The sequence below is a fragment of the Nymphaea colorata genome, chromosome 6 (assembly GCF_008831285.2).
Source record: "Nymphaea colorata isolate Beijing-Zhang1983 chromosome 6, ASM883128v2, whole genome shotgun sequence".
NCBI lineage: Eukaryota > Viridiplantae > Streptophyta > Magnoliopsida > Nymphaeales > Nymphaeaceae > Nymphaea > Nymphaea colorata.
Genome location: NC_045143.1, coordinates 20,461,312 through 20,478,279, shown reverse-complemented (window position 1 = coordinate 20,478,279; position 16,968 = coordinate 20,461,312). Strand labels below are relative to the sequence as shown.

General features: G+C 37.8%; 1 protein-coding gene and 1 long non-coding RNA gene across 4 annotated transcripts; both read left to right on the top strand.

Moving 5' to 3' along the window:
- Positions 1 to 900: 900 nt before the first annotated feature.
- LOC116256528 (uncharacterized) lies at positions 901 to 7,443 on the top strand. 3 transcript variants are annotated; one of them, XM_031632915.2, is made up of 10 exons: positions 901 to 1,196; positions 1,328 to 1,431; positions 1,558 to 1,680; positions 1,991 to 2,095; positions 2,240 to 2,344; positions 3,963 to 4,101; positions 5,413 to 5,570; positions 5,665 to 5,721; positions 6,555 to 6,840; positions 7,011 to 7,443. In XM_031632915.2, the coding sequence occupies exons 1-9, from the start codon at positions 1,052 to 1,054 to the stop codon at positions 6,669 to 6,671; spliced, it is 1,053 nt and encodes a 350-aa protein (XP_031488775.1). In that variant the 5' UTR covers positions 901 to 1,051; the 3' UTR covers positions 6,672 to 6,840; positions 7,011 to 7,443. The 3 variants fall into 3 exon arrangements, with proteins under 3 accessions (XP_031488775.1, XP_031488776.1, XP_031488778.1); XM_031632918.2 differs by having other exon boundaries at positions 903 to 1,196; positions 5,455 to 5,570; XM_031632916.2 differs by lacking the exon at positions 7,011 to 7,443 and having other exon boundaries at positions 6,555 to 6,944.
- A 2,960-nt stretch (positions 7,444 to 10,403) lies between these two features.
- Positions 10,404 to 14,993, top strand: LOC116256509 (uncharacterized). Its single transcript, XR_004173142.2, has 4 exons — positions 10,404 to 12,315; positions 12,398 to 12,991; positions 13,118 to 13,587; positions 13,766 to 14,993. It is a non-coding gene; the product is annotated as an uncharacterized LOC116256509 (long non-coding RNA).
- Positions 14,994 to 16,968: the final 1,975 nt, after the last annotated feature.

Here is a 16,968-nt window from a genome sequence, read left to right as displayed (position 1 = left end):
ATACCTATGCACTACACTTAAACCTGAAAAACAGCAATGAACAGCTTACAGATTTAAATTAAGTATAGCTAACAACTAGCAACTACAATTCATATAAAAACCAGTTACAATGGAAGGTAACTATTAGTTACAAGTAGAAAAGCAAGAATTCGTAGTAAAATATTACAAACTACTGAAATTTACGGCAGTCTAGTAAAACTGTCAAGCGGATGTTTCTCTATACTGCTCTACTAATAGTATACCAATAGTTGCAATCATAAACTTAAATCAACAAAACTCTTGACATAAACCCCAAAGCTATATTTCTATTACAAAAAACATGTAAAAACAAGATGCAATTTGAGTAAAAGCAAAGAAAAACCTAAACTTATGCCTGTAACTAACTAAAATGCAGTCCAAATGTGAAACTTGACCATAAAACATGATTACCCACTAAATCTAAGCTATTCAATAACAAGATAATTATAAAATCTACTTAAGGGCAGCAGGCAGCGACCTCAATTGACATATGCAAACCAAGTGAGTCTTAGTTAGATCTTGCCAACAACAAAAAAAAGGCCTTAAACTTTTGCAACATACTCACCGAGTAATTAACAAAATATGAGACAACCTATGTAATTTATACAAATGCACACTCAAACCCACTAAATTAGCAATGCTGCCTCACATTCTTTGTGTAACTTGAGTCGAGTTCGAGCTGGCCGAGCTCGGCTCGTTCTTTGTGCATCCCTAATTGCAACAAGAAGTATGTCAGCTATTGAGGAAGGGTTTCATTTACGAGAGTGTCAGCCCTTGTATGTAACGATTAAATACGATATAAATGCCAACAATGTTTTAAAACAATTATCTGCTAATATTTCGTTATTTTTTCGATAAGAATGGGGAACTTCGAGAGAATTGTTCAACACTCGATCCAGCTGGGCGTTTCACACACAATTTCGTGTGATGATTAATGGCCGGACTTTTTTGTATCGGACTTTGAACTGGGAGCTGAGGCTTTCCACACCAGAAGGATCAGAGTGCAGAGTGATAGTGAGCCCAAAGCGATAGAATGGCTTCTTCATCGCTGTTCACACTCTCTCCGTCTTTCCTCACCACCAGTCATCACCACCACGCCGCTGTTGTGGCTCCTCCCCTCTTTTCCCTCAATTTCAGGACCAAGTTCTCCCCCTCCACCCTCTCACCAGCTTTCTCTAGTACATCTCTCTCTCTCTCTCTCTCTCTCTCTCTCTCTCTCTCTCTCTCTCTCTATCTCTCTCTCTGTTTCTCTCTCTCTCTCTGTCTCTGTCTCTGTCTCTGATGGTGTTTGGTTTCATAATGTTGGTAGGACGCGGGAATGATATGGACGAGCAGAAGCATTGGATATTGGAAAAGTACGGGCTCGACCCTTCTGACTTCGTCGATGAGTCCTACTCAGAGGGGACCCAAAAGGTATGTTTCCCAACATCCATTTTCCTCTTACCTTTTTTTTTTAGACCGAGTGGTTTCGACTCGGATCCTCTGAAAAATGGCTGAAAGCAAATTCAAAGGGCATATGTGGTTGCTTGGTCTTGGCAGAAGTCTAAGGGAAGGAGGAAAGGAAGGAGAAGTGAAGAGGACAAGGAGGATGGGAAAGGGAGAAGATTGGCACAAGCGTTGGAGGAGCCTAAACCTCCCAGGACGACCCATAAACTGCTTCAAGTATTTTTTTTCTTTCTTTCTCTCTTTCTGCTGGCTGAACTGACGCGTTATTAATACTGATAACCATGACCAATTTGCCGTTAATTTCAGTGGTTTTGAGTATCCATTGGATAGAATTGTCTTAATGGCTGCTGTTGGTTCTTACTTTAATGTCGCAACATGTTTGCTATTCTTGAATGGTATATAAAAAATGGGAATGAAATATTTAGGTCACTCTTTTGGAACTTCTACTGTTATAATGGATATTGGGGCTTCTGTGATATTTGTATTGAGAGCGTCTCACTTCGTGTACCTAATTTTCTTGTTCCAGGTTCTTGGTGGAAAGGCTCGTAGAAGAAAGCTGCTCTCACCAAAAGGCATGGATGTACGTCCAATGATGGAAGTTGTGCGAGGTGCAGCTTTCGACATGTTGCAGGTATACTCTCTATGCTATCACCATGTTTTGTTCATAGAATTTGCATGTTGGTATCATCGGCTGACATATTTGTATCGAAGTTGGGAACCTTGATGATCAAGCATATGCATGTCGTTTGTGTCCTTTGGCTTTAATTTTGTGTAGGTAGCTGGCGGTTGTCCTGCTGCTTTACGACCTGGGCGCTGGCTTGATCTTTATAGTGGCACTGGCTCCGTTGGAATTGAAGCCATCAGCCGTGGATGTTCTGAGGTATCTGATGAACATGCGTACATTAGCTTCAGTTTCCTTGGATGCAATAGATGGAAGTTGCGAGGCTGAAAAAAGCTGTGGAGAATAGTTTCCCGTCACACAAACTCAGTTAAGGGCTTAATTTAAAAATTGCTTGATGAATACAAGTACTTTTGAAAAGGATGTGCTTTACATGCAAATGGATTGAAAATCTTCGAGATAGAAATATGAAACATATTACATAATAAAGAACTCCACATTTTCAGTTCAAGCGCTTTCTCTACTCCAAAGTTGAATATACAATTTCTTATTGTCATATCATTGCGGTGGTCATCCTGCTGTATCACTTATTTGTGGGTGTGGTGCATTTCTCTATGTATATATATGTATGCAGATGGGAAATTTTTAATATAAAGAAAATGGGCACTATACACAGTAAAAAAATAAAATATAAGTTATTTATGAGAATAAACTAATGAACAAAGTAGTTATTGGGTTTTCATCAGTGAGGGTTTTCTTGGTTATTAATGGGAATGCAGAAAATTCGGGATTCAGAAAGTTAAACAATATGAAAGTTATAAAATGATGATACTATGTGCTTTCTTTGAAATTTCTTACAAATATATTAATCAAATTTCAGAGTAAACGTGAAAACAACAAAAGAAAAAAAAAAGGTTTAAAATATACCCCTTGAAAATATCCTTATATTCTCAAATGAAATTGAAGTTAGAGGTATTTTCAGAACACTGTAATAAATCCCCTTTTTTTGGCCTGTTATTTTTGCAGATATCTTGAAATTTAAAAATATTACCAAAACGTGTGAATGTGAATGAGTCTGCTAGTTTATAACTCATTTCATAATGCCAACTTGAGTAAAAAATTGAGTTTATGTGAATACGTCCAGTTAAGTGCACTTGACCTAGCTTGTGAATTTGGTCAGCTGCATGTTCCCTTCCAGCTGCTTGATGTGTGACACTAGTCAGTGTCATTGCTTAAGCAGTCCTGAACATATCCTATATTCTACAAGGTAGCAAATAAACATATTTTAAAAGGTATTTAAGATGTTGACATGAAAATATCGGACCCTAAAGTGATGATGAATGTTCATATGCATCAACAAGCAATGCGACTGGTTTGACAAAAAAAAGCAGCATGGTGAAATGCATATCTATTCTAGAATTTCCCTGCAGTTTTATGTGAAATGGCAGATTATGTTGTACGGTTCACTCCTTTGATTAGATTTTAAGGTTGTTCTTGAGAAATCCAACTAAATGAGTCTGATGTTAGTCATCCAATACCTACCTATCAGCTTGTGTACACCAATTATCATAGGTTTCGAACTATGAAGATCATACAGATGAATTTTGCTAAGTTTAAAAACTAATTTCAGAATAACTGCCCAAGTTTTGCATAGTGACTACCACCCTAATCCAGGCTATTTACTGTTGCATCTCAATGTTCACATAGTGATTTGTAATTTTGTATAGCAGAAAATTGCACCTTTTCCTCCTTGCCTGTTTATTCTGTTGCCTCCTTGTTATCTTAATTTTCTCCTAACATAAGATTTTCTTGAATGGCATGCACATTGCAGTTTGGTCTTTTTAGCATCTGAAGTTAACTATGTGTTACTTGTTATCAGGCGCACTTCATTGAAATGGATCCCTGGGTTGTATCTGAAGTGCTGAGGCCAAATTTAGAATGTACTGGTTTTTTAGACATGTCTGTGATCCACACAGTCCAGGTTGAGAAATTCCTAGAGCAGGCAGCAAAATTTCCAGGTATGCACTTTCACAGAAAAATACTGCAAATGTCTGGTCGTATTTGGTTATTAGTCTTCTGATGAATTTAGTTCAGTTCCCTCTCCCATGCCATTTTGGTGGTCTGGTATCTTACAGACTAATTTTAGTCGGTTTGGTGGGGAATGTGGCTAATTCTTGGATTTTAATGGCTTATCCTTTTTTTTTTCTTTTTTTGGACTTGTATGAGCTAGTGCTAAACAAAATCCAATGCTGTTATAGGTGTAACGACTCAACTGATCTGGAGATCATGCCTAAACTAGTTTCTTATGTCTTAAAATATCACGGTTACTTGAGGAAAAAACCAAAGCAAGTTTTACATCTTGTCCTGGTGCAAAGCAGACATAATTACCATGTCCAAGTTGAATGTTGATACGTCCAGAGATGTAATCATGTCCTAAACTTTTAACATCCTATTTGTCAAAACGGAAAAGTTTAGTTTGGTTCTATTTTAAATGCCATAAGTGCTTGTCAGTACTTTATATGATTCTGAGTTTGCATAAAAGACTGCACTCATTGAGTTTGTGACAATCTTCATTTATCTAGCCCCCTTGGTTTGACCTCATTAACAAGCGTGTTGCCCTTTCCTGTCCATACAAACGTTATTACTAGTTTGAAGTAAAAGACAGTACCGGAATTTAAGATGCAAAACATGTTTATGCTTGTTCCAGAAGTGAAGGTAACCAGATGCCTTAAGAAACGGCTAACATACAGCATATGCATTTATGACATAGAAGAGAATCATGGCAAGTCCAAGGAACAGAAAACATGTACAAAAATACTCTCCTCGTACTCGCGGTGAGATCTGTGAATGTCTTTGGAAGAGATACTGAAAGCCATTGGTCTAAACTCTAAAGTATGTGCCAAGTGAATCATAGAAAATGAATTTGGCAAGGTATTGATCCTTCAGTAGTTTTGAGTGACAAGGTAAAGTATTTGACCCTTTATGCTTTGTGATTTTACTATCTCTAGCTGACTAAAAATGCTGATTGACTAACTGACTCAAGCTCTTGGAGTCAGAAATGATAAACAAGCAACTGTATCTGCATCGACAATCAATATAATCATTACAAGTGTGAAATTCTGAAATAAGTTAAGAGGGTTCACAAGGACCTGTCTTGACTGGCATACAGACATGTAGAAAAAATTATTGTATGTACTTAGGAGGAGTCTTCCTTGTACTAAATTGGTGAAACTCATGAAGCTGTTAGCGTTTCGATGTAGTATATTATGTATTTATGTTGTTCCACTTCTGAGTTACATAAATATGTTGTTGCCTTCTATCATATGGAGGTGCATTTGAATTCAGCATTATCATGGATTTCTTATGCCCAGAGAAAGATGGATGCTTTGATTACATTAGTGTCACGCCACCTTATACGGCTGTGTCATACGACATATTGATGAGTCAGCTGTCTGTTTCACCCTTAGTTGGGAAAGACACATTTGTTGTAAGTCCTGTATTCTTTCCTTCAGAAATTCATATGTGAATAGGCTATCTGCAAATGAACTCACTAGTTCATTTATTATGTCCTTGGCATAAAGCTTGTGGAGTATCCATTAAGGACAGAAATGCAGGATTCTTGTGGTCCTCTTGTAAAGGTAATATCACGTCTCTGTAACTTGTTTGTCTAGAATTCTATGTTCAGCTTTTGTGTTCTCAAGATGGCAAATTAGTCAGTGGTTGGTTTGTAACTTTGTTATGCACTGGGAAATCAACTTGGCCTTATTGTTGTTGGGGGAGAGTGCCAGTGGATTAAGGTATTAGCTTGTAAAAACAATGGAAAGTAATGTCACTTTATTATGTAAATAGACTTGCTTTAGCCTTTAGAGAAGCATGCTTTAACCGATCTCTTGAAAAACTGAAAGAGTTGTTTCCTTCTTCTGGAGACACTAATTTATGGAGGTTGGGAGGTCTAGTTTCTTGCTTATTATTGTCCATGTTATTGTTTAGATGATAAAAAATTTGGAACATTCTCTGTCATACTGTAGGCCTGTAGGGTCATGGTAATTTAGTGTTTTACTTGAAAATCCTTGTGGAGAAGATATGCACTAGTTGGCGCTAGCCTTCACTTGGAGTAGCAAACAATTAAAAGCGTATCTCTTTCTGCTGAGGTTTGGAGAAAATCAAATTAATATGGAAATTTTGAACAGTTAAAAGTCGAAAGGACACCAAAGTGTATGGTTCCCTTCTAGTTGTTGGATCAATTCTAACAGTTAAACAAATATTAATTCCGTAGAGATTGATTTCATAACATGCACGAATCTGTTAGTCTCAAGTCTAGTAGTTAGTGTAGATGAACTGGAACCAAAGTGACTTTACGTTTGTATGTGAATTTAAAAATGAAATGTAATTAAATTTGGGAATATTTAATCAGTGGATATGTAATTTTATTCTCTTTCCAACTGAAGTATTGTCTTGCCTTAATTTTTAGGTTGCTGACAGAAGATTTGGTCGGACACATTTGGCAATTTATGGACCTACATGGTCACAAAAGAAACGCGCATCCAAAGTGTTGCCAATATCCCAGCTGTCAAACGCACTGACTTGATGGAGCAAGTCTGTTATGGTCTTTGTAAACACCAAATGGCCTGCTATTAGGGTGTTTGTCTCCAGTTGTAAATTGGTTTTGGCTGTTGTCTACAAGCAGTCCCCTTTCTCAGGGAAAGCTGATCCACTTTTTCTAGATCAGCTCACTGCAGCAGCTGCCATTTTGCGAAGTATGTGAACCTCATTTTCTACCTATCATTTGATCTTATTCAATCATGTACCTGGAGAGTTCTTTTCATATATATGCTGAGTTGCTAAGGAATTGCTGGTCTTCAAGTTCGTTTTTCTTTAAGTTGGTCTACTAAGCTACATGTGTATTGTTTGCTTCCTTGAATTGCAGAGATGACGGCTCTTATCAAAAGATTCTTGCTAGGAGAAAATTGTTCCATTTTTCCACCCATCACATCTTGGCAGAGCTTTGTTTCTTAACTTGAATTTGCAGGTAAACGGTACACCTCGGCTTGCAGGTCTTGGTAAACAGAATAGATTTCTTATTCTGTAGTCAGTCAGTTTTATGTCGTTGAAAGAGTGTCAACCAACTGAACCAGATTTGGCACGTCTTTTTAGATTAGCTCAATTGTCAACCGGTATGATACTTAGAAGTGTTGCTGCACATAGAAGAGATCGATTACTGATTAAGGGATAGATGGTGCTCATTTGTGTGAGTCACTACTGTTTCCTGGTTGTGATAAACGCTGGTTAATAGTTGTCATTTTGCTCTTCGCCTGTTGTACGGCTCCTCTATGTGCATTATGAAAGCAATTACTTTTATATGTGTTTTCTGCATTAACCTTGTTGTATACGTATCCCTGTCAGTCATGTATATACACAATTCAGATGCTTTTGGTTGTCGTTCCCCTTACCGGATGGGTGGCTTCTTCTCACTTTTTGATGGCTTTTTCCTTATGCCTCCGTTGCTGTCCTTGATCTTTTCATGATCATTGGAGTCCGAAGAATCGTCTTCTGTTGTCGGATGTTTTCGCTTTGAGATTTTTCTTTGGTTGTCCACCTTTTAGAGCTTTGGTGGTTTTGGTCTGTGTATTCCTGCTATGGGGCCGAAGTGCAAGCTGAATGCAACAATCCGTTGGAAGGAATTAGGAGAATCACTTCTTGTCATCTTGTAGGTTTTCCCACATGATCAGATGCCAAAATGGATCTATGGAGTTCTTTGCGAGGGAGTTGATGCGTCCATCAAACACAACTTAAAGTTGAAGAGGGTGGCAGAAAATTCTCTTCCACCCTGTTCCAAGAAGTTTTTCCAAGGTAAAAGGTCCGTGGATCTTTTTTTTTTTCCCCTAGGAGCGTCGACCTTAAAGTTATCTCGTGCTAAATCTGAGGGACTCTTCAATGGTCTACCAGTTAACAAGTCCTAACTAGATAATCTCAACTTAGATTTTTCTGAGCTTCTGGTTCTTTCATCCAGTTGTGTCACTATTGTGTTTCATGTCGATGGATATGCATTGCGTTGACCTATCGCGGAGCCAAATCCTCTCATGTAAGAGCAGATATTCAGATCTAAGATATGGCGTGATCAAATGCCTCCGAAAGTTCAAACCTATAACGAAGTTGTCCCATCTTAAAATTGGCGTACTTTTATTTACTGACTCAATCTGACACAGGCAAACGAGGATTAAAATCTTACTTGGTTTGATCTGTCCTTAATGTGAGTGATATGCAGGCTTTTGGAGATCCAATCTGGTAAAGATAGAAACAAGAATGAGTTGCGTGATGAAGATGGCAGGAGATCAACCAAAAGATTTTGGAAACTGTTGACAGGAATGCCTGTAAATCAAAATCAAATTGTAACAAAAACTATCAAGAAGGTTCAACCTCCCAAATGTAGTGTCCTCCTATGTTACATAATAAAATTCATCGCCGAAACAGACAGGAGGTTCATCCAGCACCATGATGATGATGGAACCACATAAATCCCTCTTATGTTTGATGATCCTTCGCTTTTTCATCTTTAACAAAAGGGAGAGTTTTGTGTGGGCACCTGCAAATTAACCATTTCAATTCTACCAATTCCTTTCGTACCTCAATTAAAATGTATTTTCCTGTGCCAAACACAACGATAAGAAACACATTAAGCACTTGAAGAACAGTATTTATTAATTTTTTTTTTTTCTTGTGCTTACTTCTGAGTTCTGGGGCTCCGAAGGAAAGGGAGCACAAAACAAGCAAGTGGGGAAACACTGTGGCCATTCAAATTATAGTACCAGTTTGGCTGAAGTGTTATGTAAGTTGACAAAAAATTATAGATAAAAGCGAACAGAAAACGAGTTGGGACAAACTTCGGCTAGGGTGGAACCTTATGTAGCCACAGTGATTAATAGTTGATATGACGTAGTTCCATGAATAGAAGAGGCAATAGGCCAACACTCTGGAGTGGGTTTGATTGTCTCAAGTTATGACGGTGATATGAGATTTTCTTGACGGGAATGAGCATAGGCTGCATAGCTGAGTGTTTTCGATTTAATTTCGGGAAGGGGGACTGGCTTCGTGATATTTTTAGGATTTCAGGTCCAACATTGCATATCATGTATGTTTTGAAAACACATGAATGTAATGTTAAATTTGCATGGAATCAGCCTCCCTTACACATACATGGTATGAGTCCATCAAATTCGTGGTTATTTTTTTTATAGAATTATAGATTTAAAACCGTTCTCTCTTCGATCTCAAAGCCAATCTCAAATCTGAGATTAAAAAAAGGATGAAATTAAGACCTAAAAAAATCACCAGTCCACGATCGGCAAGTGTCTCGTACATCCATTATTTTATTTTTTTTTCAAAATTTTAATCATATATCTTAAACTATATCTGGAAAAGGAAAAAATAAAAAATAAAAACGTGTGTCGGCTCTATAAAATATCGATCAACTGAGAAATTATAAATAATTGTCTAATTTCATAAATAATTGACAAACGCATGTTGTGTTAATAATAAAATATTAACGAATATCATTTATCCTTAATAAAAGTACTTAAACAAAAAAAGTTTCTTACAGTTCACATTTTTGCTAGCTAATCCAGAGTGGTTATTCCAAACGTTTAATCTATTTTTGAAAAATGAAAAAAAAGTTTTTAGAGGCGTTTATACGACACTCTAAAATTGAAGGCAACAGAAGTCGGTTTTGAGAGTCATTAATCTGAGTTTGAGGAAAACCTAGTTTTGACAAGTTGAAAAGTCTCAGGCGGTCAAGAATAATGTGTACCCAAACACTAAAAAATGATTGTCATTCAAGCGGCCCTTAAGCTTATCAATGAAACCTTTTATTTAAGCCTGACTGGGGCCTGGCCTAGCCGGTCATTTCAACTCAACTCGATAATTCGAAAAGAAAGGATACTGAGGGGAGTTCCAGTGGTGGTGGCTTTCAGTTTGATGTATTGAGATAAAGTTTTATTTTTATTGACGGTCAGGAAATCCATGTACCTGCGGAAATATTTTTTAAATTTAAAAAAAAAAATTCAACGAAAATATTTCTCAAATTTTAAAAAAAATTTCAGCAGCGTAACAAACGCGAAAATATTTTCTTTCGAAAACATATTTCCACTCGGGTGCAAATATATTTCTGGAGTTTTTTTTTTTTTTTTTTTTTTTTGACCGTTTGACAGCCCTTTTCGTCCTCACGCCACTCGCCTCTCTCAGCACGCAGCCTTCTTCCTGCTGCCGCGAACCTTCCCCACTCGAAGGATTCCCTCGTGAAGCTTCTTAATAAGGTGAGGGTTTCGACATTCTTACTGGACTCTCCCTCGGTCGTTATTCTGCATTACCATCTATCTCCATGCTTGTCTTTGCTGGGACGGAAATTCTTCTTTCTAATCCGCCGTTTTCATTTTCGAAGCACGAATGATTGATTCTCTATGTTTGCTTCATCTTTTGGTGCTTGTAATGGCGTCCTCGATAAATTCCTTTTGTTCTTTTCACATTCCCTCGTAATGCTCCTTTTTATCCAGAGCCCTTTCAGAACGTTCTGCTGATATTATGGTATTCTCTTTTTTACATGGAAGAAAAGGATGCTTTCGTTATTTGTGGGTAAAACAACAAAATCATGTATAAGGAACGAATTTAAACTTTTTTTTCTTGGCTGTTTCAATAACCCCAAGTGGCAAAGACAACTAAAACTGAACCATCAAGTTTTGCTGTCTCCCATCGGACTTTTCAGATCCTCAACCGAACGTTCTTTCCCCCGCCCCCCCCCCTTTTTTTTTTTAAGTTTAGCTTAACAGAGCATCTCTCGTTTCTTTGAATCTGATGTCTGAGACCTCTGGGAGACTTTTTATGGAAACTGACTTGTGTTTTGTTTGTGATGGATGATAAAGTAGGCCGCGTTTTCTTGCTTGTAACCATTATATTGTTGGATTCTATTTCTTTTCTATTGATTTAATCGTCTGCCTTCTTGTTTCTTTCTGTTTCTTGTAGGTGTGAAGCATATTTTTGATTTATCATAGCCCAATTTATTGAAGGCTTCTCTTGTTAAATTACATGCGTTAAGATAATTGTCGGAATTAGGTTTACAATTAAGTTTCTCATCCTGAACGGTTTTTTTTTGGTAAACTAGCTGCTGATGTAGTGCTTCATCTGATGTTTATTTTCTTTCTTTTCCTTATTTTTTTTCCTCCTCTTTGCATGAGCTTCTGCTTCCAGCTTGTCGATGTCCATCTGATTTCAATGTTTTTTGTATATGGCGTAGTTTGTTTCCTAGATGCAAAAGTATATAGCATATTGAAGTATTAGAATTTGTAGGCACAGTGGAAAGAAATAATAAAGTGAAAATGATCTTTAGAAACATTTAATTTTACTTTAGCTGTATCAAGATGTCATACAAAGAAATTAAAAGAGAAAATAATATAGCTAAACCTTGTGCTACCCATGAAGGTAAAACATAGTTTGAGATGTGATCCACATTAAATGATGTGCAGATCCATGAAAAATGGCCGTCAAAATTCAGTACCACTGATAAAACTCAGTACCACTTGCACTGAGTTGAAGCCCAAAATGGCCGTCAAAATTCTCTTCTTCTTGAAAGTCCCAACATCTGCATTAAGCATGTTTTTTTCCCCTGGGGTAAGTGCCAGAGCATGTTTTCACCATTTACTTTTGGACTATCTTCTGTTTACCAACTAATTCAAAACCCCCGCTCGTGAATCTGACCTACCATGGTTGTCACTTGATTGGTAGTTAGAAACTTGAAAATTTTGCCAAACGTTGATGCGGCAATGGGGTAATGATTTTGTCATATTATGCTCTTTTTTTGTTCTATTTTGGGGTTTGCAATTACTTGTTATGCTTTCTTTTGTATTGTAGTAGCTATGGAAGGAACAAGCAACTCAAGAAATGATAGTCTCATATGGACTGATACTCAACTAGAATATCTCATAAATCTTCTAGTTCAGCAATCACGACTACCTGGCATGAAGTCAGGCGGCAATCTAAAGCCAAAAGCTTATAAAGCAATTGAACAGAAGATGATAGAAAAGTTTGGGCCAGGTTTCACAATAGAAAAAATAAAAAACAAGTTGAAGATTACAAAAGCAGATTATATTATATGCAAGCAAATTTTGGCAACAAGTGGGTTTGGTTGGGACCCAACAAACAAGTGCGTAGATGTTGACAATGAAGTTTGGGCCGTCTACATTCAGGTAAGCCGTGAACATTGTGTATGAAATTAATCATCATGTCAATTACTATATACAACATATGTGACTAAAATTCAAACTGCAGAAATTCCCTGAGAGGCGGAAATTCAAAGGAGGGCAAAAATGGAAACACTATGAAGAGTTACATGAAGTGTACGGGTCAGTCAACTGCCACGGGTCGTGATGGTAATAATTATACTTCGTACATGGTGACTGAAGATTGTGAGTCTAATCATGCACCAGAGACCTCTATAACCCATACGCCTGATTTCGGGATAAATATTGATGAAAATGTATCTTTCACACAAATGTTGAACAGTGATTCTCTTATACCATCACCGACACATGTTCAACAAGATTCACAACCTGCTGCATCTGAAAGTAGGACCACGAACTCATCAAACAAAAGAGCAAGATTAAGTACGAATAACGAGGACTATCAAACGATATTACATGACATAGCTGATAGTTTTCGAACAATCATAAACACATCTACAACACAAACATTGGACAAATGTTTGGATATATTGCATGAAATGCTCGACTCGGGAGAGATTGATAATGACATGCACTTAAGAGCCTTGATGCTAATGGAGCAGGGAAATAAGCCAGTCATCTTCCTCAAACTTCGGTCGACCAAACGTGTGCCTTGGTTGCTGCTTAATCTCAATCATCAATAGTAAGTAGTACGTGTTCTCCTACATCTTTATAATTCATTGTTGTGTTCGTTCTAATTTCTATGCAATTGAAAAGATGCTATTGAAATTGCTACTTATATGTTTGTTTTATGGTTGTTATTTTTTAGATTCCTACATCGGCGTAGGCAAATTGTTCACCCTTAAGGGGAATAGACACCCGCGGAGGCTTCATAAGCCATCTCTATAAGGAGCTGAACCGGCTCGGCGTATCTACCTTCATCGACAATGAAAATTTAAGGAAAGGTGAAAGTATCAAGCAACTCTTTACATACATGGAAGCATGCCAGATTTTTGTGCCCATCCTATCGAAGAATTACGCAGAGTCGAAATGGTGCCTCTTGGAAGCAGCCAGGATGGTCCAGATTCGTGAGTCTAATGTGGAAAATAGGAGGATTATTCCTGTGTTCTATGATGTCTACCCTTCTGGCGTCAAAGACGATGATGGGATATTCCAAGCTTCGATTACGGCGAACCAAAATGATTGGAAATTAGGGAAGAAGAAGGTGGAGGAATGTAGAGGCGCCTTGAGATCAATAGCGGGAATTTTTGGGTACTCTCTCGTCGCTGATACAAATGGGTAAGTAGCAAAGTCCTCCACATTTCCCCTAAGTTCACACATAACAATTCCCCGACCAATACTTTGTGGCCTTAAAACTTGAGTTGCCCTGTTATATAGATAACAAATGCAAGTTTATTTTAAACTAGTGGTGCTGTCTTTGTTGCGATGTCATGCTCCTCGTTACTTGACACTGCAGGAATGAGGCAGAACGAATTACCCTCATATGCAAACGGGTTGAAGAGTTACTTGGCAGGGTTCCTTTTGGTGTACAGCCTATTGGCATCGATCTTTTGGGATGTTGGACAGAGAAAAGAATGGTGTCTGCGTGATGGGAATCTGCGGATTGGGTGGAATAGGCAAACCAATAACTGCTAAAGCTGTTTATGACAAGATATCCACTAAATTTGAAGGTGGCAGTTTCATATCAGATGTCAAGGAAACAACGAAGAAGAAGGGGCTGCCCTCACTACAAGCCAAGCTCATTTGTGATGTTTTAAAAAAGCAAAGCTTATCCATCGACACAGTTGAGGAAGGAAGGAATTTGATGAAGCAAAGGCTTGGGCATAAGAGAGTCCTTATCGTATTGGATGACATTGACCACCACAATCAATTGGATGCACTGATAGGCAATCACATACATCAAAAGCCAGAAGATTTATTTGGGGCAGGAAGCATGATCATTGTAAGTACAAGAGATAAGCCGATACCCGATAGGCATGGGCTGAGAGAACACGAAATTTGATTCCCTCAAGAACTAAAACAACCATGGTCGCTGAAATTATTTCGCCTCCATGCATTTAAACATGAACTGCCAAGTTTGGAGCTTCTCGAGCTGGCAAAGGAAGTTCTAAAAGTTGCAGGAGGCCTACCATTAGTTCTGGTAGTATTTGGGTCGCACTTTGCTGCTTTAAGAGGCAAAAGAGAATGGGAAGTTGAGATAAGAAAACTGAGAAGGGATCAACACAATGATATTCATGAGAGACTGAAACTAAGCTATGATGGAGTAGATTTTGCGCAAAGGTGTGTATTTCTGGACATAGCATGCTTTTTCGCTGGCATTGATAGTCCATATATGCAACTTATGTGTGGGAGGATTGTGGCTACATTCTAGAGAGTTCTCCAGGAAAGATCACTTATTAGCATTGGCAACCAAGATGAGTTCATAATGCATGACCAAATTCGAGATATGGGAAGATGGATAGTTCAAGAAGAAGGAAAGCATGCCTCGAACGTACAACAGACTTTGGGATAGGAAAGACATATTGGAGGTGTTGAAAGATGTAAAGATAAAACATTAATCGAATTTACATTCAATCATTCTATTTATGCATCGCTAATAGCATGAGCACCATCAGATTCTAGCAAAATTCAAAAGCCAATCATTACTGTGGCAATGAAAGAGAGAAACATATTTGACTTGGAAATGTATTTTCCTTTTATGCTGGCTTACATTCTCTATGTTTTATAATAGGGTAGTGGAAAGGACAAGATCCAAGCCATGGTCCTTCGTCCTTCTATCCACGGAGAGGAAGAAAGGTGCATAATCAGACATGACGCTTTTGCAACAATGAGTGATTTAAAGGTGCTTCACGCTTCTAGATGCCACTTTGGAGGTGGTCACCTGCAACTTCCCAAGAATGTGAGATAGTTGCAATTGAAACACACTAATGTGGAGTGTTGGTACATGGATACTACTAAAACAACAATACAGGATACATACTCTCTGCATAATTTTCCACTATAGCATCCTCATGATAAACAAAGGTGTTAGACTATAAATCCTTCACCAGCACGTTGAAAGAGGAGTCTCTTAGGATTCTACATCCTTGTAAAATGTGTTAAGATATTTAATGTCCTTGTAACATGTGAAGAGTCTCTTAGGATTTTATGTTGTAGTTAATATCCTTGTAATATGTGAAGTCTCCTAGGATTCTATGTTGTAGTTAATATCCTTGTAATATGTGAAGTCTCTTAGGATTCTATGATGTAATTAATGTCCTAGGATTCTACGATTGGAGACTCTTAGAATTCTGGAAATGGGATTATAAATAGAGGTCGTGCAAACCATTTTGGCTACGGCTTCTTCTCCTCAGCTTCTTCTTGTTTGCATTATCTCTCTCTCTCTCTCTCTCTCTCTCTCTTTCTCTCTCTATCTTTCTGCGTGAGTGCTATTTTCTGGTTACAGATATTGGTGCTAGATTTCTATTATGGTATCAGAGTCAGGTTACGTTATCTCCACCTAACTAAATGGCCAAACAGGTCTGATCTGGTTAGAACTCTTTTCTCATTTTATCTCCATCCTGAATTTACTTTTCTCTTGCGTAATTCTTGTTCTTTTTTTCTTCTTGCTTACCTAAGGATACATCTTGTTATATTGTGTCTTCTTTCCCTCTCATCTTCTACTTGTATACCCTTCCTTTCTGCTGTCATGGAAAAGCTTTCGCATTCTGGCATGTCCTCAAGTTTTCTTCCTCACCTTATTACCGAAAAACTCAACCATGAGAATTATCTGATCTGGAAAAGGCAAATCATGCATTTCATAAGAAGTCAAGGCCTCTTTGGACATCTCGATGGTTCAACAATGGCTCCATCAATATCCGTTTTGCAGGAAATAAAAAATGAGGTTGGAGAAGTTATTGTTGTTCATGAAGACAGCAACCCTGAACATGTTGTGTGGATGAGACGTGACCAAAGTCTAGTTGCGTATATTTTGTCTACTCTATCTCAACAAGTGTTACTTTCAGTTTCTGATGACTGTACTGCAGAAGAATTATGGAAAACCCTTGCTGATACCTTTTCTCATATATCAGAAGCTCGAATTATGTACTTAAAAAAAGAATTTTAGAATTTGAGCAAAGGTTCAACATCTATCATGGATTATTTAGGGCGTATTAAAGCTGTTGCAGACCAACTTGTTGCCTCAGGGAATAACATTTCTGATAAGGAAAAGGTGCAGCAAACCTTGAATGAACTTGGGCATGATTATCATGCTTTTATTACAGCTCTTGAGGTCCTTCCTGTTCTGCCTTCCTTCAACGAACTACAAGGTAAACTTCTCCAACATGAAATGAATATGAAAAGAGTCATTGAAATGACTGATCAAGGGAACTCCCAAAATGTGTTGGCTATGAATGTAAAGTTTGGTAAGAGCCATGGGAACTCCAATCATGGTGGTCGTGGCATTCTACCAACACCACATAACCAAGGTATGTCTCCTTTGGATACTTCAAGAAAAATACCAATTTATTTTCAGTGCAACAAGAAAGGGCACATGAAGGCACAATGCTGGTTTAATCCTCAAAATAAAAACAAATGGGTAAAACATGATTATAAACAAGGAGGATAAAGTTCTAAATCCACCGCCGAAGATATGCAGCAGCTATTGATGACCGCATTCTC